Source organism: Lepidochelys olivacea, assembly GCF_965140295.1.
Source record: "Lepidochelys olivacea isolate rLepOli2 genome assembly, chromosome: 2".
Taxonomy (NCBI): domain Eukaryota; kingdom Metazoa; phylum Chordata; order Testudines; family Cheloniidae; genus Lepidochelys; species Lepidochelys olivacea.
Window position 1 is genome coordinate 179,095,726 of NC_140412.1, and position 27,877 is coordinate 179,123,602.

At 39.7% G+C, this 27,877-nt stretch overlaps 1 protein-coding gene across 1 annotated transcript in view; it reads right to left on the reverse strand.

Moving 5' to 3' along the window:
* POU6F2 (POU class 6 homeobox 2) overlaps positions 1 to 27,877 on the reverse strand; it is a 309,582-nt gene that overhangs the window by 40,189 nt on the left and 241,516 nt on the right. The window contains exon 6 of the mRNA XM_084621387.1: positions 25,932 to 26,078. Coding sequence (XP_084477513.1) covers positions 25,932 to 26,078 — 147 coding nt within the window. The remainder of the gene's footprint in view (positions 1 to 25,931; positions 26,079 to 27,877) is intronic.

Here is a 27,877-nt window from a genome sequence, read left to right on the forward strand (position 1 = left end):
CCAGAGAAAGTTGAAGTAGTTACGAGGGCACTTTACCCTGAAGATGTGCCACAGGTTCGTTCATTCATCAGATTCATTAAATTCATAAATTCTTGCCAAATCTAGCAACAGTGTTGTATCCACTGAATCAGTTGCTTCAGAAAGGGAAATGCTGGAAACAGACTAAGCAATGTGAAGAGGCTTGCCAGAAGGCAAAGCTGCAAATGTTAACTCACTACAACCTGGAGCTAGCAATCTCCTTGGCATGTGATCTGCCACCCAATGGAATTGGAGCAGTGATCTCCCATGTGATACCTGATGGTCAGGAACAGCCTATTGCTTTTGTTTCCAGATCCCTGAGTCCAGCAGAACACAACAATGCCCAGATAGACCTTTAAGTCTGGTCTGGGGAGTTAAGAAATTTAGACATTAACTCTATGGTAGGAAAGTTTACGCTTATGATAGATCGTACACCCTTGTCCATTTTAACCCAAAAAGTGGCATTCGAGAAATGGCCGCTACTTATGTTCAGAGGTGGGCTTTATTTTGGGGGGCCTATAACTGTGATGTTAAATTTAAGGGAACGGCTCAACATTGTAATGCTGAAGGGTTATCATGACTAGCACTATTGGATACAAGCTCCATGCAACAAGATGAACTTACAGCTTTTGAAATGTTCAATGTGGCACTGGTTGGCATACTTCCTATTACTCAGCTGATACTGAAACAAGAAATGTGCAAAGACATTACCTTAGCAGAGGTATATAAAGCTATCTTAAAAGGCTGGAAGACAGACCCAGTGGAGAGTATAAAGCCATTCTTCCACCAGAGGAATGAAATCACAGTTGCTCAAAGTCATCTGATGTGGGGAATTCATGCCAACATTCCTACAAAACTACAGACAAGGGTCCCGGAAGAGCTGCATACAGGGCACTCTGGTGTAGTCAAGATGAAGACATTGTCCAGAGGGTATGTCTGGTGACTAGGTACTGACAGACAGAGAACAGTTAGCGAAGGACTGTTCTGGCTGTCAGAAGATGCAAAATATGACTGGCTTGGTGAATAACAATTCATCCTTGGAACTGGCTAATTTGCTGGGAACAAACTCATCTGAATTTCACAGGCCCATCCTTGGGTACCAATTTTCTAGGAGTAGAGAATGGATATTTCAAGTGGCCTGAAGTTTTCTGCAAGTCATCCACAATTTCTGCAAGTACCATACTAGTTCTGCAAAGTCTTTTTGCTTGCATGGGACTGCCAGGTCAAATTGGAAGCAACAATTGTCCATAATTTTGTTTCAGCGGATTTCCAAGCTTTCATGAAAAATAATGACATCAACATGTTACATCTGCACCATACCATCTTGCAACAAATGGCTTAGCAGAACACTTTATTCAAACCAAGAAACAAGCATTGACAGCTGCAACAGAACAATCAGGTTCATTACAAGCCAAAGTTGCAAACTTCTTGTTGGCTTATTTGAATGCCGCACATGCGAAAACCAACCACTTGCCTGCAAGTTTGTTCCTAGGGCACAATCTCTTATCTCACCTGGATTTGTTAAACCACACCTGCGAAAGTAGGTAATCAACAAGCAGAATGATCAAAGAAAGGACCATGGACACTCTTCAATTAGCGAGTTATGGATGGGACAACGTGCTCTTGCTTGAGATTACAGAGGTGACAACAAGTGGGTTTCTGGCACTATCCATGCTCAGAAGGCACCTTAATTTGATGCCATTGCATTGATACCTGCTAGCAGATTCAGGATTTATCCCCAAAACAAAGTGTCATGGCACTAGCTGTATCTGATCTGGCGGATCCAAATTCTGAAGTACAGGCACTGCATTTCCTTTGATTCCTAGCAGAAAGGAACCAGAACTGAATTGTTATCCAAAGCATCTATCCAAGTATCTACTCCAGAACCTGTGCACCAAAGGAAATCACCTAAGTGACTCAATCTGTAGTTTTAGATAGTTGATAGGTAAGGCTGATGAACGGTACAAAAGCAGAATAATCTGCTCACTCTGTCGGGAGTGCTCAGATAGCCTACTCTGACCTGCTTAGCTATAGCTGCAATTTATAATGTTAAGTTAGACATGTTTGGGGGAGGGGGACAATTCAATGGGGGGGGGAGATGTAATTGTGCATGTTTCATGACTAATCACTAGAAGGCATCTCTATGTATCCAGATCTCTAGAAGTAGATCAGAAGAGTGTGGCGGAGCAAGAAGCAACGCAGCAGCTGAATAAACAAGCAGGTTCCTTAGCAATCTGTCCATGTCCTAATTGGCAGGTTCCAGGGTCCAGGCATAAGAGATCTAACAGTATCCACATCCCTTATCCTTCTTTGATTTGCATCTTTAAACCATAAGCCCTTCAGGTCAGGAATTGTCTCTCTTTGGTGCCCAGCACAATGGGACCCCAAATCCTAACCAGGGCTTTTGGCACTACCATAATATAAATATGTACCACTACTACTGCTAATGCCTTGCAGCCAAAAGATTGGACTTGATTACAGCCAGGAGAGAATCCAAGTACCAGCAAACAGGGCATATTATAGCAAAAAACATGGAGACAAACTCTGGAGGTCAGAATCAGGAGCTGGGGAGAGGGCAGCGGCTTGCCCTTTATTCTTGGAATTTTTAAATAAAATCTGGTATTGAAACGTTCATTTAGCTGAACACGAAACGAAAGTGTTTTCAACAGCCAGTGCATTTTTTCAGATGCTGTTTTCATGCTTCCTGTTGTGACATTTCCTTTTTAATAACAATCATTAAGTTATTGCCACTGTGTGTATGGATGGGGGGGAAGTTTTTGATGCTGCTAGTTTATTGTTATCTCCTGTTGCCTCTTCCGGCTTGTCACCACATTTTCAGTGGGCGTGGAAGTGGATGCGGGAGATCAAACAGCAGCTTGCTTTTGCAATGCTTGAGCTAAGCAGGTGTGCCAGCAGTGTACTACTTTGATCTTCTATATTTTCCTTGTAGAAGTTGTTCTACAAGTGGTTTAACTTTCCTGTGAAAATCTGTTGAAACTAGAGCTGAGAACTCTTATTTAGTATATTTTGATTTTTCTATATTGGTGATTTTTTGTGCTTTTGAAAGGAGTTTTAAGCCCGATCTAGACTGGCCATCTGTAGGGGTCGAAGGATATTTCATTCTTCAAATATATTCTAGTCTTGACCTCTCTACTAAGACCGATAACTCCGGTGCCAATTTGTAGCAAGTGTGTATTTTTTATTTGGGCACTCGTCCAAACAGGAACTGGGCTGAAATCAGCACCTCAAGTTCATATCAAACACAAAACAACACCTTCAGAGAATAATAATGTTCAGCACAGCAAACCACAGTCACATCTGAACCAATAAGTTCAAGGTGAAAGGATCAGTAGCCCATCACTAAATCTTTGAGTCATCTAGTTTCAGCTTCCTCATTATCAATTTGTGCCACTATGTAAAATATTTACTGAAGAACATCTAGAAATAATGTTCAGGCTGGAAGTTTAAAGTGACATAAGCCAACAGACACAAGGGGGAAATGAGAGTTAATCACAGTCGGTCTGAGGCAGGAACAGTCTCTGAAATTACACTAAACTCTAAATTGGTACATAAGAGTAAAACTGTTGGTCTTATTATTTAATAATAATGTATACAGTGATAGTATCCAAAGGCCCAAATCAAGATTGAAATAGATGCTGGGCAAACACACTGGAAGGCACTTTTCCCTTCCCAGAGGAGCTTACAATCTAAACAAGCTTAATCTTTTATAGCACATAAATGGCTTTAGGAACGGATATATAAATTGTTCAGAGGCATCTCTTCACCCACCACTGAAACACAGCCATCTATAGGGTGGAATTTGGCAGGTATAGCAAACCTATTCAAGAGTTTTAGGAGAAAAAGGAAAATGAATGTTTCATTCAGTGGGAAATGGAAGGAGAATACAGGTAGGCCGAACGTAACTAACGGAGCTGGAAAATGGCCATGACTTCAGGGTTATATACCCCAACATTTGCAAAAAGTGCCACTTGAGAACAAGTGTGACAAAGCTTTCTTTTATAATTCATTAGCAATACAGCACCTCCAATGACTCCTCACAACATACTGTGGTACTGAGAGACGACTGTTACTTTTGTTAGTACCTGCACATTCCTTAAAAATCACCTGTCCAAATATAAACCATACCTAACCTTGCTTTGCTTGTGAGATTTGACAGGACCACGGGACAAAGTAGTATGGCGGCAAAATAATCTTGAAAGAGTGATCTTTTTTGCTAAATTAAAAACCAGGATCGACCACTTACTTTCATGAGTAATGGATGCAGTATTAGGTCCTAGGTATGTACAGGATGTGCAATGGTGTGTATACTCTGCTCTGCCAGTCACTTGCTGTTTGACATGGGCAAGTCACTTAATTACTGTGCCTCAGTGTACCCATCTGTAAAAGGGTAATAATAATAATAATAATACTTTCCTACTTGAGAGGGGTGTTGTGAGACTTACACAGTGTTTGGGAAGTTGTTCGAGATTCTTCAATGAAAGGTTCTACACAATGGAAAGCATATAGTATATACAAGGTGACAATCTCAATGAAAGCATCCTAAACTAGTTCTTTGATTGAGTTTTAGCAGGAATAGTATACGCATCACACATCATAAGTGCAATAACTAAAGTATATTCTATCTTATGTAATCAAATGCACCATTAATCCATTGCACATGAGCTGACAGGTAGAAGGGAAGAGAAGACCTTTTCTTTTCATAGCCTAACAGACTAAATAAAAATTCTGTTCTGGTCACTGTTTGACAGAAGGGAGAAGCTCAAAATCCTGCTACAGTGTAGCATTATGTAATACTCTGACTTAGTTCCTGTGCTTATGTCAACCATTAATGGCTAGCCCTAGCAACTATATCTGAGCTCTTTGTTTCAGCTATAACTATTACTTATGACTCTCTTATGCTATAATAGTATTTTAGCTCAGATGATAGCAATTTGTGGGTCTGGTGCCGAAGATCCAAAGTTCAAGCCCCACTGACTACCCTTGTGTCACTATATATTTGGTTTATAATTAGATAAGAGTCCACCAGGGTGATTCAGCTCACTTATTTATAGACACGAGGGTGTGTATGCTTAAACTCATACCAAAATAATTACTGTTACATATCAGAATTCATATTGAGAGTGGAGAAGACACAACCTACTCCTGAATTTTCCAAATGGGGCAGTAAGTGAACAAGCAGAGTTTACAATCTCCCCTGGGTAAGGGTGGCATGCAGCTGTGCTGTCCTTGTTGCAAGTAAGAGTTGGAATAGCACCTCTGAGGCAGTTTCCTCTCCAGTGCCCCCTTGCTACAGTGGTGAAGTCATCTGCTATGGCTATCAACTGATATATTGAGGTTTTACTTTAATTATTTTAGTATGAGTCTAAACACGCTTGTCTTTATCTGTAGCAGTAGCAGATACTTCGCCATCCATGCTGGCTCAGTTCTTCAAGTCAGCACATCTGGGGCAGCACAGACACTATGCCCATTTCCCACCCCTATCTGCTCACCTGGATGGGAGGAGGGCTAGCAACCCCACAGAGGTTTCACTCCCCCCATGCTATGATCTACAATGGGGATAGTCAGTGCAGGGGAATAAAGGGCCACCTTGCACCCCCTTACTCCACTGTGTGGGGTCATAAGGGCAGGTCACTATTGTTTCCTTGTACTCCCCCCTTCTGTCTGTCTGAATCTGTTATCTCTTATCTTATGCTTAGATTTAAAGCTTTCTGGGGTAGGGATTGTCCTATGCCCTACGGCTCTATGGTAATACAAATAAATAATCATCATTTTCATAAATGTAGTTTTAAGTTTTCATTATTTATGAACATACCAGAAATGGGAGCTGCAATATATTTTGTTGCAGTAATGAGGGTTTTGTAAGATGAGACCTCTCTCAGCACACCATATAAGTGGGATGAAACCACTCTGGATTGTGGTACAATTACTGGGCTTACAGATTCCTGGGCGAACAAGGTTTGATGTTATATTCCTCACATGTCCGATGCACAATTAATGTAATAAGGTGAGTAAAGGCTTTGTGATCTGTTCCTAAGTGAATAGCAATGCACTGAGGAAACAGTTTCATCTCAAGTTCAGGTGACATCATAAATAATTGTAGCTGCAGCCCATCTATTTATTTCTTTATAACTTAGAGCTCCTGTACCACTGGTATACACCAAGTTGCATGTGTCAAGGAATGCTATCATAGCTATAACTGAATTCCACTCATTCACACTTGGACAGATTCAGTCATTCTTACTCATGTTGCATAGGTCCTTACTCAGCAAGTGATACCAGTGAAATAATGGTCAGGACTTCACAGGCATTTAGGTGCTTAACTAATATCAATGGGAGATAAGTGCCTAAGAAATTTTAAGGATCTGGGCCTTATTCATGCAGAACAAGGTACTACACTGGTGACTGTGTGACTGTTTGTGATTTACTGAAATTTAAAAATTAGCAAATAAGGTCCAGATTCTTCTTCCTTAACTCAGGCTGAGTAGGACTTCAGTTTGTGAGTAGTTCCACTGAAATCAATAGGGCTATTTGTGGAGTAAGGGTACAATCAACCTGAGTAAAAATGGAATACTCTGGCCCTAAGAGAACAAAAGCAACATAAAAACAGGATAATGCAACTGAAAATGCACTTTGTTCACTTATTTGACAAAAATAATTTTGTTTTAATTAGTATAAAACTAATTAATATTCTGTAGTATATTTTATAAAAGTACTGAAGTCTTAATAATATGAAACTTCACTAAAGTATCTGATGCTAAATCTCAGCTCAGAAGTGGGGACAAACCACTGTGTGTATGTGTTTGTGAATTATGAGGCATGAGGATGAGCGTAGTGCAAATTACCACAGTCCTACCTCATTGCAATTCATGTACAGAACATTTTAATTATGTCTAAGAGTAGATTTCCAACTTCACAAGTCATGCAGTCTGCTCACTTCTAAGCTACAGCAGGATGCTTTAACGACTCTTAGAAAACTATCAATATTTCTGCCTGCTCAAAAACCAGCTCACAGTAAAATGCATTATGAGATGAGAGGTCCTTGATGCTTTGAATATGTAAAGATCTAGAAATGTTGCCAATAACTTTGAGGAAGAGGCTAGAGAGAAAAAAGGGCAATTAATTACCACCATAATACAGTATCCAAAAATAAATGTGTCAGTGAAGTTAGCAAGGAATATAAAAATAATTACAACCAATAATTCTTTGTTTCAAGCCAGAATCCTCTGTCTTATTTCCTTCACTGAGGTGAAATCATATGCAAACATATTTGGCTCTGAAATGCAAGGTGCTCTTTGGTTTTCAAAATATGAGAGAAATAAAACTGGCCTAGACTTTAACAGCATGAAGCAGACTAAATAATTGAGATCCTAAGAGTCTTTTACAACACCCATTTCCTTATACTAACAGAGCGATGATTATGCTGCCCTTTAGTAGCAAACATCTACCAGGGAAATTTCATAGCTCAAGGAAACTGACAAGCCTCCAAGGGAAGAAGCCAGTATGTTGATCAAGTCATCAGGCCTATTTCTGATTTCACTTGTATCGAATGTAAATCATGAGTAAATGCATTGACGCAAATGGAGTTAGACTGGGTAAAACTGACATTGGTGAGATCAGAATCTTTTTCAATGTAGATATAAAACAATATAACATTATACCTCAGTCAATTATTCATGCTCTCAGATCTCAATTTTTGCATGCGTTTTTTCATTATTTTTGCAGAGGAAGTCAAGTTTTGACCAAAAACATATTGGCCCTGATTTTCAGAAGCTCCTCAACTAGGCCTTCTGTGATTTTTGTGCCCTCACTTAATTGTGTGAGCACTGACACATCCAGCTACCTGCATGTGCCTGCAGATGAGATAGTTGGATGTTTAAGTATTGTGATCAGCCATTGGTTACCTGAAGGCATAAAAATGTGACATCAAAATTGGAGCCCACTTCTCAGAATCAGGCTTATTGCTTTTGAAGAGTGAAAATCTCATTTTGTCTAAGTGCACCATGTAATACAGTGGTCCCCGAACATTTTACCTTATGCCCCCCTTACTAATGTCTCTGCTCCCACTCCCCTTGGATCCAGGGTGCTCCAGGAGTGGGGGACATGGACAGGGGTAAAGGGGCCAAGGCTGGGGCCATAGCTGGGGGTGGGAACGGGGCTGGAAGCAGAGCCTTGACTGGGGACTAAGGCTGGCAGCTGGAGCCCTGGTCATGAAGGCATGGGACTGTGAACTGGGGCCCTGGGCGGTCAGCTGGGGCTGGGGTCAGGAGCAGAGCTGGGTGGCCCTCCCTCCCAGTCCCCCATGGGGGCTGGCCTAGGCCCCAGACGTGCTCCCCTGAATGTTCCTCCATGGCCCCCTAGGAGAGCACACCCCACAGTTTGGGGACCTCTGATGTAATAGATTAATAAAGTAAGCATTAAAATAAATCAACCAAATTGTAGGCCTTTCCTCCATCGCTACAGAAACATTGCTGAGTCAATAATGTGCCCTTTTCTACTTAGTGTCCAAAAATAGTGCTAATTTTTATAAGATTTTTCTTTTGCCTTGTCTAGAACTAGGTTTCAATTTCAACTGAAGTTTGAGGAATTTGGGGAGTATTTCTCCTTTTCCTTATTATACTTGGTTAAATACTACTTGCATTATTCAGGTGAGCTGTCCCATTGAAGCCAAAGGTATGACTCATGTGTTAAGAGAGTAGGATTTTAAATGAGGTAATTAAGTTTACCCTATTCTTCAGTGTACATTTGAGTGCAACAGAATGGCAGTTTCTGGAAGCCTTAATTAAGTTTCTGGATACTTGTGTTTGGGTTTCAATCTTTAGGGCCCACTCTTTCATTGCTTTATTAGTATTATTATTTGTATTGTAGTAGCATGTAGAAGCCCCTGTAATGAACTAAAATCCCATTGTTCAAGGTGCTGTACAAACACAGAACAAAGAGATAGTCCCAAAGAGCTTACGGTCCAAGTACTTTCCTTGAGTACCCAAAAATCCATTTACTTTAACACTGATGTCAAGAGAATCTTTCTGGTGCTCAAGAAATGCAGGATACATCCCCAGATTTGAAGTTCACTGCCCAGTAGGGACATTTTTTAAAAGCAAATGTTCCCTATCTACTAGGATTCCCAACCCCATTCCAGCCTACTATAAACAGCCATGTGAGTTTCTCATACATGACCTTATATTGAGAGATGATGAGGAAGTACAACTATTACTGAAATCAGTGGGAATTAGGAGGTGAGAACCCCAAACAGTAAAGTATTTCTCACATTAAAAGGGGAGACCATCCAACTCCAGCCTGCATAAGATTTACCACCTGAGGTGCTCAGATCAGAAATGAAGGTTTAAAGAAGTGTAAACAACAAAGAACCTTGACAAAGAAATAGGGGTCTAAAAAACAGAATGTTATCCAATATCCATTTGTTTATCACAATCGGGTTTTACAAATCAAAGCTGATTTATATATATTTTATGAAGAGCATAGCCATTGTAGTGGCAAAATTAAATGTATTTTGCAACTTGTATGTGACATTTATCTATCTGCACTATCAGAAAAAAGTTGTCATATTATTCAAACACATATTACTTTTTCAATTTCCTGCCAGTAATGTTTTTTTAATGTTCTTTAGGGCGAGACCACAGGATTTCTCATTTCTCACAACAAAGACCATAACTCATTAGAATTATGCTGATGAGTTTATCCCATAAAAATTGCATCACCCTTTTCATAGGTGAAGAATCTGCACTCTTATCCATGACCATCATGGCTTTTATTTCTTTATTTTTTTTTAAATACAGATGCAGGTAAAGAGAGCTGGGTGCAGCCTTTCAAACCACTCACACTCTCTTAGATACTTGCCTTCCCCTCCCCTTCTTCAGATGCTCATAAGACAAAATATAAAGTTACAGTGTTTTTTTATCATGTTTGAGATTCTGTTCTGAGCCACATGAGATAACTAAGGTAGCAAAACTATTGAAACTCCTTATCTCCGATCTCCCCTTCTGAAGGTTTGATTTTGTTTGCAAATGCGTATAAACCAAATGCTTAAGAGTAAACCAAATTGTTGTGTGCCAGGCAAGGTCAGGGGATTCGTTGTTATTCGTTGTTAGAGTATTAGTAGGTATTCTAATGTTATGATGAGTATCATAATACTATGATACTCATAGATAATGAGTATCTAGTGTTAGAGTTAGTAGGTATTCGTTGTTAGAGTTGAAGAAAATGCCCATTAGAGTGAATCAACTGAGGACGGGATACAGTTGCCAGGCAGTACAAAGGGCAGTTTGGCATCCAAGTCGGTGGGAATTGGGCGCTTAACTCCTTAGGTCCTATTGAAAATCCCAGCCCTACTTATTATAATGATAACATAGTAAGAGCCAGTGAAATCAATGTGACATCGAAGAGTACTGGATCGTGTTCTTTGTCTTAGCAAAAAGGCCACATCATTCATTACAGTTTTTCTGAATGGCTATTAATACCATAATGTATTAAGGGCCAAACTCTCTGCTGGTATAAATGAGTGGAGTTCTATTGACCTCACTCATTTACACAAGCAGAGAATTTGGCCCTAAGTTACAGGATGCGTATACTGTCCTGCCATAAATGACAAGAAACATAATAAAAGGATTTGTTCCATCTTCTTCAAGTATTGGTAATACTTGTGGTGTATTTTATTGGGATGGAAATTTTACGTGCCAAGACTCTCCCATGAAATCTCTAGTACTTGCTGATTTCAACTATGCTGGAAATATAGTGAAACCAGCCCTTTCCAAAATTTCAGTACTTCCCCTTTCTTGTCCTATCTAAAACAAAAAAGAGCAGAGATGCACAGAAATTTAAAAAAAAAACCCGAGGCATACTTGTGCCCTCATTGTTTTTTGCTGATACAGACTAACATGGCTACCACACAAAAGAAATTTAAAAGGTGATCTACGAAAATAAAGGATTGTGCCCTTTTCTGTTTCTTAATGTTTGGCCTCAGTTTTTTATTTTAAATGCTGACTTGTTTTTAATCACAGAAATCTCAGGCATATCACGTCTTGTCTTCTCTATTTTACTAATGATCTTCTTTGGAGACCAGATAATGGGTGGAACAATTTCTCAGACCTTAAGTGCAGGGTCAGAGGTGTTGAATCTTGAGCAGAAAATTTCCCCCTAGCTGCTTATCCAGGTGTTTGAGATAAGTTGGCATTAACAAAATTACACCAAATCCAAAGAGAATCCATCATTTTTTAAAAGTCTGAATAAGTATCACTCCACTTTTTAGTTGCTCGGCTTTCAGTTCCTTGGTACTTTGGATCTTGTAATCCTGCTAGTGCTCTAGTCATCCATACAGACTTTCAGGAAAACTGGAGTGGACAAAGAGTACGATTCTCAAAAAAATCTGAATGACTTATGAGCCCAACGGTAAAAATTTCAAAAGCATCCAAGTCCCATTTAAAAAAATGACTTCAGCACTAAATCCAAAATAATTTTCCACATTAGGCGTTAGGCTCCCCAAGTCACTTAGGCCCTTCTGAAAAATGTTACCCATGATGTGAATTTCTATGTGCTAACGAAAGCTTATGCGCAAATAAATTGGTTAGTCTCTAAGGTGCCACAAGTACTCCTCTTTTTTTTTTTGCAGATTTATTTCTTTATTTAAACACTTAGGCCTTCTTTATTCATCAGCAAAACACTTTTTTTTCCCTTTGCAAGTCACTGCTAAAACAAAATAAACCCCCTCACATCTCAAGAAAGGTTCACGAGGGTGCAACTTCTGTTCAACTTATGGACAAAACAAAACCAGTTTGCTCACCATTATCTAATATACTTATAAACACGGAAACAGTGATTCTTCCATTGAATGACTTCAACTGGGATGGTAATATCTTGACACATTTCCCTGGGAAGGATATAACTTAAAAAGCTCTTAAGAACTAATTTTGTTGATATTATTTTAAATGCTCAGGAATGATTCTAGACTGAAGATTTATAAGAAAGAATCACTAAGCATCTCTTGGAAGTCAAATGTCCATGTTCTGTACAAACTCAGTGAGAGAAATTGCCTTCTTGACATGATGCTTATTTATCTCCCCTTCCTCTGTATTCTTTGAGGGCTCCTTTTGCATCATTTTCTGGATAGTATAATGCCAATTTAAACATTTTTACCTTTATGTAGCTGCCAAAGACTATAGTGATTTAGTGAATCAGGCATGCATCATTCATGTTTGCTCTGTCTTTTCACTGCATATGATTTTTAAGAAGAAATAAAAGGCAGGAGGGAGCTCTGGGTGCTACTTTCCACAGTAAATGCTATATACCAGCTACCCTTTCCATCAACAGATCTGGTTATAAGAATTTGAGCTTGACTCAATAATATTTTACCTACGTTTTCATCTGTATTCAGAAAAAAGGGAATTGTTGTAGTACATTTACTCATGTGATTTTTGTTTCAGAAATACTGGACACACTATACTGTTGAGTAAGAACTTTCCCATAGGGACAACTCTGGCTTTTATGCCTGTATATGATAGACAAAAATAAAACATTGTTCAAACCTAACAGATTTGTTTACGAACAACATATATAGTGTAGCAGCCTAAGCATCAGGTTTGACATAATTTGACTAGAGCCGGTTAAAAAGCAGGCTAAAATTTTTGCAAAAATGTCCTTTTTTTGAAATTTCGACAAAAAACATGTGGCCAGAATTGCAACTTCTGAAATTTTTCAGTGACCCCTAAATTAGACTCCCCTAAAGACACAAGTTACAATCCTGGTAGGGTTTTCATCATCTATTTAATGCTGATAAACTGAGTACCATACACCTTATGTTGTGAGACTCTTTCAGAAGAAATCTTAAAGACTAAATGTGGTGTGTTGTACATAGATATTAAAGATACAGCAACATTTTTCATAAGGGGCTTTCTCTGCTGACTGGCCAAAATTTCTCACCATCCAATGTGCTGCTATCCTCTGTCCAAAATGAGAAAGTAGATGCAAATGTGTGAGAAACAGAAGACAGTATGTGGGTGTGCATGCAGATATCCCTTAAGATTTTCACTGCAGCCAGGTGTATTGCAATGAATCTTGCTTTAAAGAATGTCCACAAAAATGACATTTGTTTATGAGAATTTATATTACTTTGTTTATAGCATCACTAGTCAATTCTTCTCTATTTATATCGACCCTACCCATATATGTATACCTATATCTATATATACACACACAAAGATACATACATAAATTTAAAACATATACATATACATGTATGTGTAGATATGGATGTACATAATACAGAGATGAAGTGAGAGTATGTGTGTGTTTATACACACACGCACAGACACAAATATATGTGAAGGGGAGGGCTCATCTGCAGGTATGATCATGCTGTGGAACGTGTATTGCTAGACAACAAGACAGACTAATCACAAATATATAAGGTTTCATTGTAAATTACAATAATTGTGTGAGAGATTATAAATATAAAACAAATAGCATGAGAAGAATCAAAATGCACAGTTCACTATTATAAAATGCTATGAGATCAAATTTAAACTACTAAAAATTGAAACATCAAGTCAAAATTTTGGAGAGGGCAGAGAATTTGATGTTAATAAATTTGAGAGGCTAACGGAGTACAAGTCAGAGCAAGCGTGCTGTGGGCAGGAGCTGTGCAATCTTCCTCACACAGTTCTGCTAATGAACCTCAATTTTCTTGACCAGTTAAGTATTCCAGTCCTGGTCATCTTGTTCAGAGCCTGCCAATTGTACCAAACTGGGTGGTGGTTTCTAGCAGTGAAAGGATAGATGGTGCAGTGAGTTAAGGCACTATCTAGCTGCTTATAGACAAGCATTTATTAAGATTTAGATTTGTGTCTGTGGGCAATCAAGCCATTTTAAACTATGTAACTGTTTTTTCAACTGATAATCTGTAAATAATTTCATTGTGGAGGCACAGTTAGAGAAAAAGGACTAGAAGGAGAACGTTAGGAAATAATATAGGAAGGTTTTGTTTACCACAACTTGCGGTTCGTGTCCAGTGCAGATAAAAGCTAAAAGGACCATCTCCTTAAGGTAAATGAGGCTGGGATTTTGCTAGTGGACCTTGTGTCTGTAAGGAGAAGGGGGGACCTGATGTGTTTGCAGACCAAGGTCCTGCTTGGTATGGTCTACTCGCTTTACGGCAGGGGGAGGAAGAGAAGATTCAGAAGGCAGCTGAGCCCTAGCAGTTATTGTGTTTAATGTGCACTGCTGTGTGCATTGGATGGCCTGTGATATACAGGAGGTCAGACTGGATAATCTTGTGGTCCCTTCTGGCCTTAAACTTTGATTTTATGAACAGAGTCTAGCCTGAGTTTATGGTTCTAATGGTTCATTTAACTCTGCAATGGACCCAGCTAAGTGAGAGGAGATGGGTATATAGCACTCCTCCCTATTGATAAATTATAGAGTTTATAAAGATACAGGACTCTACCCCTGTGTCTATCTTTCATTCACCTGAGAGTCCTGATCATTGCAGTGTTTCCTCCTGGCCCCTGAAACTGACCCTGAAAGCTAGATAACAGGTATGTGTGTGAGTGCACATATGTTATGTTACAGCTTAGGGAAAAGTTGAAGGCAGAGGCTGATGGGGAGGATGGTAGAGAGAGGAAGTGGATCAGGCCTGGATTAGCCAGCGTGTCTTTGTGCACTTTCATGTGGCACCCATCTTCATGCCTCTCCCACACCCCTCCCCCCTGAACCACTTAGGGGGAATGCTGTCTATCTGCCCCAGCTCCCCAAAAAACAACAAGAAACAACCCAGGGCCAGGAAGGAGGTGGGGAGATCCTGCCTGCATGCTGTGGTGAGAGCCCATGGACTGGAGCAGGGAGCCGGGCCACCCCTGCAGGACTGGAGCTGTGCTGGGGTGAGTGTACTGTGGGCTTACACTCCAACCTTCCCTCCACTCCGCGTCCACTCAGGGCCTTCCACCCCTCAGGACAAGGAAGACAGGAGGGCCCCTAATTGCCAATGCGCACAAAACCCTATAATTCTTTAATCTGGCACTGATCAGCATGTTTTGAAACCCCAAATGTCACTGAGAAATACTTTAGCAGAAGGCTGGGTATCCATTCATCTTTAAATGTGCACAAGGCTTTCCTCTTCTGCTTAAAGAAGGAACTAACAAAAGCAAAGACAGAAAAGATTAAAGAAAGGGTACCTAGTAATCAAAGTAATAAAGCGATCGAGTGGGAGAGAAGAGGAGAAATTTGGAATGAAAGCAAGGACAAGGATATCTAATTTGATGGGATCTGTCTGACGGTACTATCATAGGGTTGCCAACCCTCCAGGATTGTCCCAGAGTCTCCAGGAATTAAAGATTAATCTTTATGTCATGTAATAAAACCTCCAGGAATACATTCAACCTAAATTGGCAACCCCACACTAACACCATATGCCAAATGGGTGCTGCTTTCTGCTCTGGACCCACACGACCGCATTATGTGAGTCTGATATCACCTGCTTCTCACTTTCATCCTGTCCATCTAGCCATCCATTGCATCAAATAAGCTGCATCATGGCTTAATATACTTATCCTGCAAGGATTGGGGAGAGAGAATCAGGCCTCTGGAGACTCTGACTAACCAGTTAAAATTAAACTTTTTTTTTCCAGTTGGGCTGCAATGACCTATTTATACAATTTCTTTCATGATTGCTAGCTATTTCTTTTAACATTATAACTTGTACCAGGCCTCTCTCATCTCCTGCTAGAACTGTCTCCCTGATGTCCCAATCACTCTCTGATCTATTTTTCTTTTCTTATCTGTTGGATGGATGCTAATATGACACATCCCACCTCTAAAACAAACCATTTATTTTAGAAGTTGTCTGTCAGAGTATTTGAAGCATCAAAAATGAAAATGAATGTTTATTTGGCTACTGGGTGCATCGTGTCTTGGTGTTAAATTATTTCTTGAGAAGTGGATTTTTAAACTGGCAGGATGTGTGTATTGTTTCCTTAAATATGCAGCAGGAAGTCAGGCAGGAGGGATGACTGGAGAAGGTTCTGTGTAGAATGTCCACAAGTGAAGCAGAGAGAGCAAGAGAGTAGTTTAAGGGATTCTACTGTTTTCTTTATTTTAATAAAATCCATGTTGTGTCTAAAGAAAGAGACTCTTTCTGTGATTCTTTGCCATTGTCATATGACTAGTCATACATTCATTTTCTATCCTAGAGATAATATTTATTTAAATTAATGCATAAAATGCAAATTTCAGTGAAAAGGTCCTTTAAAAATTAGATACCTTGAATAGCGTCAACTAAGGTATTTTTAAATCCATTTTTCACTTTGGTACGTACTCTGTTTGCATACACATGCACACAAAACTCCCTTTGCTAACAATGACTATTATGTTTTCCTATCAAAGAAAAGACAAACGCCTACTCTTTAAGGGTCTGATCCAATGCCCATTGACGTACAGAGCAACCAGGATGACTTCAGCTTTTTCTGCTTGAATGTTCTATACAACTTTTAACAGAAGTGGAAAAGTTGAAAGGCGTAGAGGAATTCTCTGGGCCATTTCTGGATCTACGACCACAGCTCACAAATCCTATTGGAGAAGAATTCCTGTCATGGTGTTTCAGTTAGAAGTCAATAGGTCCATAACTAGGGTCGCCAGGTGCTGAGTTATCACTATAAATGCTACATAATAAAAAAACTCAGTTCTCTCTGACTTACCATAGTGTGACTCAGCCAACTGCCACTGCAGTTTTCCTCTCCTTTAACATGAAGAGCTTTCAGGGATGAAAGGTTTTTCTCTTCCAAGTTCATCAGTTGGGCTGCTTTTCTGTGGAGCCAAGATTTCATTCCCTCTTGACTGTAATGTATGCCATTACTGTTGTGTTCTCTGTCACTCAGGGTTTGCCTGTTTTGTGTCTCATCCTTTTTGTTTTCAAGTGCCAGTGAAATGTTCACAAACACGAGTCAATTTATGCTCTATGCCTCCTTGAATAACCACTGACTCTGAGTCACTCTGTCATATAAGCATTTCCCCTTGCAATATGCATGTATCCATGGTTTATACTTTCATCTTCACCTTTTTGGGGGGGAAGACTTTCTTGGACATTATAGGGGCAGCCACCTCTGAAAGGCTAAGATGATGTACCACACTTCAAGTGGTTTTGCATGTTATGGGGTGGACACAAAGAGACATGAATTCCCAGCAGTCTCACTGAGACCTTTAAACTGACCTCTGAATATGACCTTGGTGATCTCAGAACCATCTGAATGGTTGATATGGGTTTGGCATGTCTTTCCTAAATATGAAAATGTTCTCTTTACCATAATTATTACCCCTCAAAGATGCTGAATAGCTTATTCTTTGAGATAGGATTGTGTTACAATACTGATAGGAAAGTCAAGCAGGTAGCTGGTCTCGTCTTCCCCTCTGAGTAAACTCAAATTAGCAGCTCACTGAGGAAGGGATAGATGTGTACTGTATCTTCTACTTGAGAGAGAGATACTACTCATTAGATCAGGGACACAATTTTTAAAAGTGCCTATGTGATTCAGGCACTTAAGAGCCCCTCTCTCATTGAAAGTCAGTGGAACATAGGCTGCCAAGTCCCTAAGGTTATGTCAACACAGCAAAAAAGCCCCCATAGCAGCGAGTCTCAGAACAGGGGCCAACTGACTTGGGCTTGTGGGGCTCCTGGTGTGGGCTGAAAGTAGATATTTGGACTCACGAGTCTCTCATGCCTTACTGGGTGTCTAAGACTGTAGCCCGAGCTTGAACATCTATTTTTAGCCCTGCAGTGAGAGCCCCGGGAGCCCGAGTCAATTCACCTGGGCTCTGAGACTTGTTGCTGCAAGATTTTTTCTTTTTCTTTTTTTGCTGTGTAGATGAACCCTATGCCTCTTTTGCAAAGGAAACACAGACACTTTTGAAAATGTTATCCCACAACTACAAGCACCTTAGTAAGGACCCAGGCCATAGGTAATAAATCCAAAAGGTCAGATTTTATACCGATGTAAGATGAGTATTAAGGAAATGTAAAGGGCACTTCTGGATAGGAGTGTATAAATACTGACTACTTTCATGTCAGTAGAGGTCTCCATATGCACCTTTACCATCCTTTGTAAATCTATTTAGAGACTTGACCCGAGGCCCAGTACTGCTCTGACCTGTCCATATCTTTTGGGTCTTCACAAAATTATTCAGTAGGTTCTGTGTAACTTCTCTTCCAACGGTATTCCCTCTGTAGCTCCTAATTGGCAGTATGTGTGATTTAGCTTCCCATATCAGCTCCTTCTTCTTAGCCTTCTTTGAGAGCGAGAAGAATCTGCTCTGGGAAATATGTTTGCATTCATCTCAGTATCTGATCTGATTTATCTGTAACACCTACTTCTCTGATACTAAACTGGGAGGAGTGGTAGATACGCTGGAGGGGAGGGATAGGATACAGAAGGACCTAGACAAATTGGAGGATTGGGCCAAAAGAAATCTGATGAGGTTCAATAAGGATAAGTGCAGGGTCCTGCACTTAGGACGGAAGAACCCAATGCACCGCTACAGACTAGGGACCGAATGGCTAGGCAGCAGTTCTGCGGAAAAGGACCTAGGGGTGACAGTGGACGAGAAGCTGGATATGAGTCAGCAGTGTGCCCTTGTTGCCAAGAAGGCCAATGGCATTTTGGGATGTATAAGTAGGGGCATAGCGAGCAGATCGAGGGACGTGATCGTTCCCCTCTATTCGACATTGGTGAGGCCTCATCTGGAGTACTGTGTCCAGTTTTGGGCCCCACACTACAAGAAGGATGTGGATAAATTGGAGAGAGTCCAGCGAAGGGCAACAAAAATGATTAGGGGTCTAGAACACATGACTTATGAGGAGAGGTTGAGGGAGCTGGGATTGTTTAGCCTGCAGAAGAGAAGAATGAGGGGGGATTTGATAGCTGCTTTCAACTACCTGAAAGGGGGTTCCAAAGAGGATGGCTCTAGACTGTTCTCAATGGTAGCAGATGACAGAACGAGGAGTAATGGTTTCAAGTTGCAGTGGGGGAGGTTTAGATTGGATATTAGGAAAAACTTTTTCACTAAGAGGGTGGTGAAACACTGGAATGCGTTACCTAGGGAGGTGGTAGAATCTCCTTCCTTAGAGGTTTTTAAGGTCAGGCTTGACAAAGCCCTGGCTGGGATGATTTAACTGGGAATTGGTCCTGCTTCGAGCAGGGGGTTGGACTTGATGACCTTCCAACCCTGATATTCTATGATTCTATGAGGTTTTGGAGCAAAGAGTTGCAGCCTCCTCTTTAAAGCAGGCCTCTTCCGCAGAGTGAATGGGTATCCAAACATGCTGAGTTGTAGTGGTGGTGGTGGATAGCGCCCTTCTGAATTTTTCTTCCCTTTTCTGAATCTTTTTTCTTTTCTTGTGAGGAAGTTAGAATCTTTTCCCTGAAATATGGGATATCTGTGACTCTGAAATGTCTTTCTGTTTCTATTGGCTTATCTGAAATTGTTCCTTTGTTTTGAGGATGGTAATTTTTTTTCAAACTACATTTTAATGATGCAGAAGTCCAAAGTAGACTGGCCAGATACACAGCTGCTGTAAATTGGCATAGCCCCACTGACTTCAAGGTAAGGATCTTGCCAATATATATTAACATTTCTACAATTTCCTGCTCTGTGTTCTTTTAAAATTGAGGCAGGATAACAGTAAAAAAACCAGCAAACATATTATTCCACAAACAAACAAATATTCCTTTAACATACAAATTCACTAGGGAGATAATGAAACAAACAGCTCCTTTCATTGCATAGCTATGGGGAGGAGAAGCCAATGGAGCAATTCTTTCCTTTCTGTTGACCTTTCTTAACAGGATGTGCCTCTTTTCTGCCCGAGAACACAGTCAGAGAAAGATACCAAACCCCTTCTTTCCCCCCACACCCGTAGTGTCCAAGAGTTGTAAATCCGCAGTCCAGTCAAATTTGGAGGGGGAAAAAAAGAGCATGCAGCTCCAGTCTGCCAATCTGAAGGTCTTTTGAAATAGAGTATTCTGGCAGTGGGCTTCCCAGGGAATGGCCCTAAGTCCTAATGATAGCAGAATGTTCACCAGTGCAAATCAGCCAGTGGTAATGGTAGCCTAGACAAGGCTGCCCGTGTTTTGATCCCCATTGTTTAGATGGCTGTGAGCAGTGTTAGATAACATGGTGGTTAAAACATTGGTGGCTAGCGGACATGAGTGTTCCCGTCTTTGCTACCAGCTGTGCAGCTCCAGTGGTGGTAGCCACAGTGGGAAATTTTAAAGAAAAAAGTCTAGTATGGACCCAGAATAAGACACTGGCAGATATGGAGAGTGGTGTGAATTGCAAGGCCTCAGAGGCAGCTCTGACAGGCATTTTAGCTCACACAGACACTGTGGCTCCAGAACTCCCTGTAGGGTAACAAATATACGTCCACTGTTAAACCCCATAAGGAAATGGAACATGCACTCACTCCCCTCCACAGCCAATGAGCTCTGCTGGCTGGTGCAGAACAGAAGCTGGGCCATGGCATAGCTTCTTCCAAACTTCCTTGAGATAGCTAGTGATACTAAAAGTGCTAGCATTGCATAGGCCTTGCACTGATGTAAGCACAAGGACTGTCATTTTCACCAGGCCCTTGCACACCTGTTCACTGGCTGGTTGCATCATGCTCTATAGGTAAGAGAATAGAAAAATCCTTTGTATCGTTTTTCAGGCATGAACGAGATGAACAAATAAGGTATTGTTTACCAAGAAAAATATATGCATTAGTCATTCAAGTTTTGTCTACTCACAGATGTTAAGTTACATTATTTTAATTTAATTTTAAACCAGTTCAAACTGCTGTGTGGACATACTTATTTTGATTTAAGAGTGGCTTATTTCACTTTAGCTTAATCAACGTAAACCAAACCAAAATAAGCCTGATTTAAACCAAAACAAGAATGCCCACTTGGACTTTTGCACCAGTTTAACTAAACTGGTTTGAAATCACACCTCAGATTAAGCTGGTGCAACTTCTTCGCATAAACACGTTCTATGGTTTAGAGGCACCCATAGGGCATATCTCTAGAATAGGAATAAAATGCTGCAATTACCTTGTAGCATATCTTGCTGCAGATATTGCATTCTTCAAAAGATGGGCATTGTATGTTCTTACAGAAAGAGAACAGTTATAACATTGTGCCTTATCATTTATAATCCAGTTTTGGACTAAACACATTAATTTGATGCCTATACTATCCCCAAACTTTCAAGAAGACAAGAGAGCCATCAAAAATGTCACTTGAAAACTTAGTTTACAGGAAAGTGCTTGTCACACCAAGGAAAAGAAGAGTTACAAAAGAACATGAGAATAACAAAAATACATGCATAAAAAGTGGATGCATTGAGAGAGATTTCTTTTTGATTGGGAGATACTTTAGTATTTAGCAAATCAATTGACAAAGAGAGTCACAATCCTACTCTGAAATCCTGTCCCCAGTTTTTATTGCTCATGACATATTACATTGTACCATATATTGCACAGGGTGATGAAAATTCCCCAGCTTATTTAATTGCAACTCTTCAATGAATTTGAAAGGGAATGCTTTATTGCCATTTCTTTAATTTATTACTTTTTTTAGCTGATGAAGTATTATTTTATTAACCCTTGTATTTGAGACCTGATGCTTAAAAAAAAAAAAAAAAAAAAAAAAGAGGGGCCCTTGGCTGTATTGTGAAGGCCTGGAACTGAATAATGCCCTTTAATAATGAGGGATAGAGCTATGGCTTTCGCTGATGGCTGTGACCGGCTCTGTGACCTGATTATGTCTCAGAGTGTCAGCAGCTGAGACACTACAAAAGCGAGCACATCCCATCAAATCTATCTCCATTGTAATCACTCTCACTGCTGAGAGCCTTGTTAGGAGCAGAGAATCCATCAGGCCTCATTAGCACCATTTACTATCAAGAAGCTCAAAGAGCAAATGTGTGCCCTCTCATCAGAATAATGAGAACCAATGTACATCTATTATTGAATTGGATCAACAATGCCATTCTTTCTGTTTAGTTTTGCAAGCTAATTGCAGATTAAAAATTCTACAGATAGTTATGTATGTTAACCTCTGTGGATTGCACCAAAGGTTCTCTATATGTAGAAGGTTTTCATATCCAGGGAGTTCGGTACATGTTCAGTGTAGATTGAGTTCTTTAGATGATATTCTTAAATGATACTGATATCATTCTTTAAATCCACTGTATAATTAACATGTTCATTATTCATGTATATTAACACTGACATTATTTTCACATTAATATCAAAAAAGGAAAATTAGGTGGTTTTGTTCTCTCCTCAGCACAACAGAATTTTATAATATGATTAGATTTCACTTTTTTAACATGCTATGTTCTTCCACTCTGTGGTGTCATTTCTATTTTACAATCCCTCAGGTTGACAAAATGAGTATTTTTCTTCTTCAGAAGGTCTTGCCCTTTTTATAAAATGACTGCATTTCCTAAGCTGCATTGCACCCTCAGTTCAAACCCATGTAAATCCTGCTGAAGTCAACAGGATTGCATGAGTGTAATTGAGGGTAGAATATGGCTGTATATTTTAGTCAAGTAGAAAACTGGGCTGAGGGTAGCCTTTGTAGTAACCATCACCATAAAGCATGCTTTCGAATCTGTAGTGATTTAAAAGCTAGCGATTCAATAGGCATTACGTCCTTCCAAAATATTAATACCAACAGTTAAAACATAAAATTTCTATGATTTCTTCTACGTGCAACAGAGTCAAAAAATAGTCTATTTTTCTGCATCTGAAATAATTCCAAGCGCAAGTTGTACAAATGGGCTTCTTAACTTTGAAGACAGAATAACCTAATTTGCCTGTGAATACAGACAATTAACATAGACTTTTCCACTTACATGATAAACTAATCAGGTGATGTAAATTTGTTATCTAACTGATAAGATCTCTTCTGATATCTTGGTTGTGAAAAACCCAGGCTTCTCAAATGAGTAGTAGTGACATAAGAAAAGAAATCATACCGTCATTTTTAAATTCCAAAATTAAATCAATACAAATTTGCTACATAAAATGTTGTCACACTTGTATAATCTGGACACTCCGAACATAAAAATGGTTGGAGTTGAAGGTCAAGTCATATGTCACCCAAAAAGCAATTTCAGCTAGATTTGCAATAGGATTTCAGATTTGACCTATATTATGTCACTGTGTTACAAGGGATTAAGGATCACCATATATTTAGTCAACAGACAGACAATTATACAAGACCTAAAAAAGAAGGGGTCTGCAATTCAAATGTTTGCGCGTACAAATGGTAAATCACCTGAACATAACTTTTCAGAGATGACTAGTGATCTGTGGTTCCAAACTAGAGATTCTTTGAAGGAGCCTGATTTTCGGAGGGCAAGCGCTCAGGACTTTTTGAAAGTCAGACCCCCTTAAAGGGTCTCAGCTCGAGCACCCAAAAAAGCAGAGGTACCCAAACCCACGACTCACTTATGGATTCAGTTTTAAAAATCAGACCCACCATTTTTGGTGCTTTGCTAGAATTGTATTAATTGGCAAGGGCAGACTCGACAGAACTCCTCAGACTAAAATGCGATATGTCTGTTACGTGGACGGATAGCATCAAAAGCATACTATAAGCCATAGACTATTATAGAGATGGCTGCTATAGAAAACTCTTATTATTTGTATTATTATTGTCATTATTATTATTTATTTACATTGTGATGGTGCCTGGGAGCCATGAACCAAAGCCCTACTGTGCTAAGCACTCTACTGACACACACCAAAAAAACAGTCTCTGCCCCAGAGAGCTGAATAGACAGAAAGACACCGTACTTTTATTTAACAATAGAGAAAGAGTCTCTTTTTTTCAGAGCCCCTCTCTTTCGCTGAAACCTGTGGAGTTATTGGATTTTACTTTACCTGTACAATAACTAGCAGTACCCTGGCCCAATTGACCATAGTTTCATTCACTGGTATATTCATAATACTAATTCATTAAGCACCCGACTTAAGTATATATTTCGCTTACATGTTTTCTGGAGAGAACATGTAAGGAAAAACTACTGAAAAACTGGCATGAATGTATATCTTCAACTCTTGCAATTTACATCTTAGGAGCCAAGTGTCTCTTGTGAGAGAACGATATGCACTATTTCTGGAGCACAGATATAAAGAAGCAAGCCTTCTAGATGGAGGTGATCTGACTATGAATTATAGGTATTATAACCAACTTTTCTTCCATACCAATACCCCATGCCTCCAGAAATCTTAATAGGCTTTTGAGAGCCTCCATTTAAAGCTGGCTGCATAAAATGATCCCTTGATGAAAAGGGATTGAAACAAGGGTTAAAGTAGACATTGAAAGGTTATTGTAGAGGGCACATTGTTCATACAATCCTCCTTTAATATGTGTGGTGTGCACCTGCGATAAGATGATTCATTAGATAAGGCCTCACTTTGACAAGCTCCATCGTTCAACCCTCGGGGTAGTGATGGAACAATTCTGTACCCACCCAGTAAATATAACAAGGTCAGCATTTTTTCTGGGACTTAGATGGGGAGACTGAAGCTCAGGATGCATCTTTGTTTATGTTTTATGTAAAAAAAAAATCCCCATAAAGTTTGAGGATACTGTTTTTGTTTTGTATTGTTTTACTGATCAGAAAAAAATGTAACCTTTGTCTCTAGTAAAAAAACTCAGTGACACAAAACTATGCAGAAGAAAAGAAGAACTTATAATTTGTGCTTTTTTGAATTATAAGTCAAAAACTGTAGAATGAAACTTTATAATTACTGATATCCAGGGCTGTACCAGTCCATCAAACATCTCCTGAAGTGTCTGTCATCAGCTTGAATTTTTCATTTTAGTTGTATCTATTCTAATAACAGGTATGTTTTTTGGTATAGGAGTACCAAGTTAGCAGTATTAATCTTAAACAATATTATTACACTTATTATAATGATTCTTTTATAATATTATTTTCAGTGAAACAAACAGTCACATTACTTTTGTTACTGACAGACGATAGAATAGAGTCAGTCAGAGATCATGATTCAGGAAGGTACTTAAGAACCTGAAGTCAATGGGATCACTCATGTGCTTAAAGTTAGGCGCATACCTTTCTGAACTGGGGTCTATAGCAGGACCAGAGTGATATCAGCTTCAGTTAAGACAAATAAGAAACTCTGTGGATAAGCATGATATGATGAAACTTCCCATTTAGAATCTCAAAAATCTACAAATTATCGTGTTTAAAACACAGTATTAAAAGGCTTTTAAAAGACAACAGAGCCTCTTGAATTTGCACTAATGACTGGCAGATCCATTACAGGTTGCTACATTTTGTGATTTAATAAACAATGAACAAATAAGCATACTAAATCAAAGATACTGCATTACAAAATATGCTTTGTTAATTTATTTTAAAAATTTATTTTATTATAAATTTAATTTATTATAAAAAATAATGCAGTCTTAGTACTGTAAGACTCCAGTATAGATTTCTGTTATTAAATCTGTGCTTAGAAGTGGGGAGAGACTGCTGTTGTTTTTTTGGTGAGAATTATCAGGTTCTTGAATTAGCAAATCAAGACTCAGCAACAATCTGCACACTTAAAATACCACATTGTTACATTCTTGTTATCTCTTCCCAAGATTGTATTATAAAAGCAAAAGCTAAACCATTTGCAGTTTAAAAAACAAATTCCCCATTCTAACAACCCCCTTCCCCCGGTCCTAAACATTTCTATTTCTTACCTTTCCTGGTAAACATTATTTATTTATCCTCAATATGTGCACTTACAAATTGCTGTCGTGCAAAAGAAATTCATTTTTATCCAAAGATCAATCTGCCATAAGAATTCACTGTTTTCTCCATCTTCCACTCACCTGTCCTTGTGCATTAGTGACTAGCTGACCTGTGACCCCCTGAAGACTGGAGAGTGCATTGCCAAAGGCCTGTGAGCTTGCTATTGAGCCCATGGCCGCTGCTGCTGCAGCCGCTGCTGCTTGACTTGCCAGTGGATTATTAACCAGCTGAAAACCAAAGAAAGAAAAGATCACAGTAAAACCACTGATGAGCAAGGAAGCACACAAAACACAATGCTAAATGAATATATAAATGCTACAGTACTAACATAGGGGAATACTCCAGTTTATCCCTAGAGCTTAAGCACTTCTTCAGAGAGCTTTTTATTTCTGATGCACTGGTCCCTTTGACAATGAATGTATCTAAGAATCCCAGAGGAAATTCCATTGTCCTGAAGAACACAATTGTCTTATCGTTCAGAGTTATGTTTGTATTTCCTTCTTAGGTGCATAAGCTAGGTACCTGAATTTTGCATCTATGTGAAATCAATGAAAGTTCAGTCTTTGACTTTAAAGGGAATGAGATCAGACCTTAAGTTTGGCCATTGAAATCAGAAAGAAACCTTCTTGCTTAGTGTTACCTCAGCTCAACTACTGAACCCAAATATGAGAAAAACCCACTGCTTCTATTGGTTTATACATTCAAGGAATGTTTCAACACAAACACAAATCACAGTCTGGAACTTGACCCTATGATTAGGTTAAATGGATGTCAACTGAAAATGAATAACCATCTCCACAACTTTCTATTTGCAAAACTATGGAAAATGTATTGGTATAGTTATTATTTGTTCTTGCCTGTGAATAATTAATTCCAGGGTTCACGTACAGTTCTCCAGCTGTCTGCATATTGCACGTCTTCTGCCATAATGACATGCTCAATATAAAACATAGCATGCATAAAACATTTTCACTGATGGAACAATTTTCAAATGGTCATCTCAACAGGATGTCCAAATCCCACGTAAGGACACTCTAAGCAACACTTGGGTTTGTAAAAGAACAAGTATGTGTTTAAATACAGAGGAAAGTGTCTCACTGAGGATTCAGATGTCCTATGAGAGACTGGTGCTAGTCATATAAACCAAGCCACAGATGCTAGGGAACATTCTGGTGATGAAGAATGATTGGAGAAATGACTGGTTCAAGAGATTAGAAGGTATCCGTCAGACAGATGCTTTCTGGAATGGAACATCTCTGAACCAGATGAAAGGCTGGTTCAGGTGTTAGCCTAGAACTTGGGAGACCCACGTTCAATTTCTTGCTCTGCCACAGACTTGGGCAAAAAGAAAAGGAGTACTTGTGGCACCTCAGAGACTAACAAATTTATTTGAGCATAAGCTTTCGGGAGCTACAGCTCACTTCATCGGATGCATTCAGTGGCTAGTGTCCTTTTTCTTTTGTAGAGAAGCAAAGTGTATGTTGTAAATGGTTTGTCTAGTTTTTGTAAAGTCCAGCTACGAGGAAGTTTGTGTGGAAGGTTGGTTTTTTATGAGAGTATCCAGTTTTGAGAACTCATTCTTAATCTTTCCCTGTTTGCTGTAGAGGATGTTGATCAGGTGGTTCCGCAGTTTCTTTGAGAGCGTGTGGCACAAGCTGTCAGCCAGAGGTGAAAGTAAGCCGGTACGCCCTGGTATGGAGTACAGGTAAGAGCCTATGTGCCATACCAGGACCGGCTTTCTGAGAGGGCAATATAAAGCCCTCGGCAGCGGCGGCGGGGCTGCGGCAGGGATTTAAAGGGCCCCAGGGCAGTAGTGGTGGCTGGAGCTCCGGGGCCCTTTAAATCCCCGCCAGAGCCCCGCTGCCACTACCCCAGGGCTCGGGGAGCAGGGCTCAGGCTGGGATTTAAAGGGCCCCGGACCTCCAGCCGCTACCCTCCCGGAGCCCTTTAAATCCCCGCCTAAGCCCTGCTGCCGAAGCCCTGGGGTAGTGGTGGTAGGGCTCTGGCAGGCATTTAAAAGGCCGGG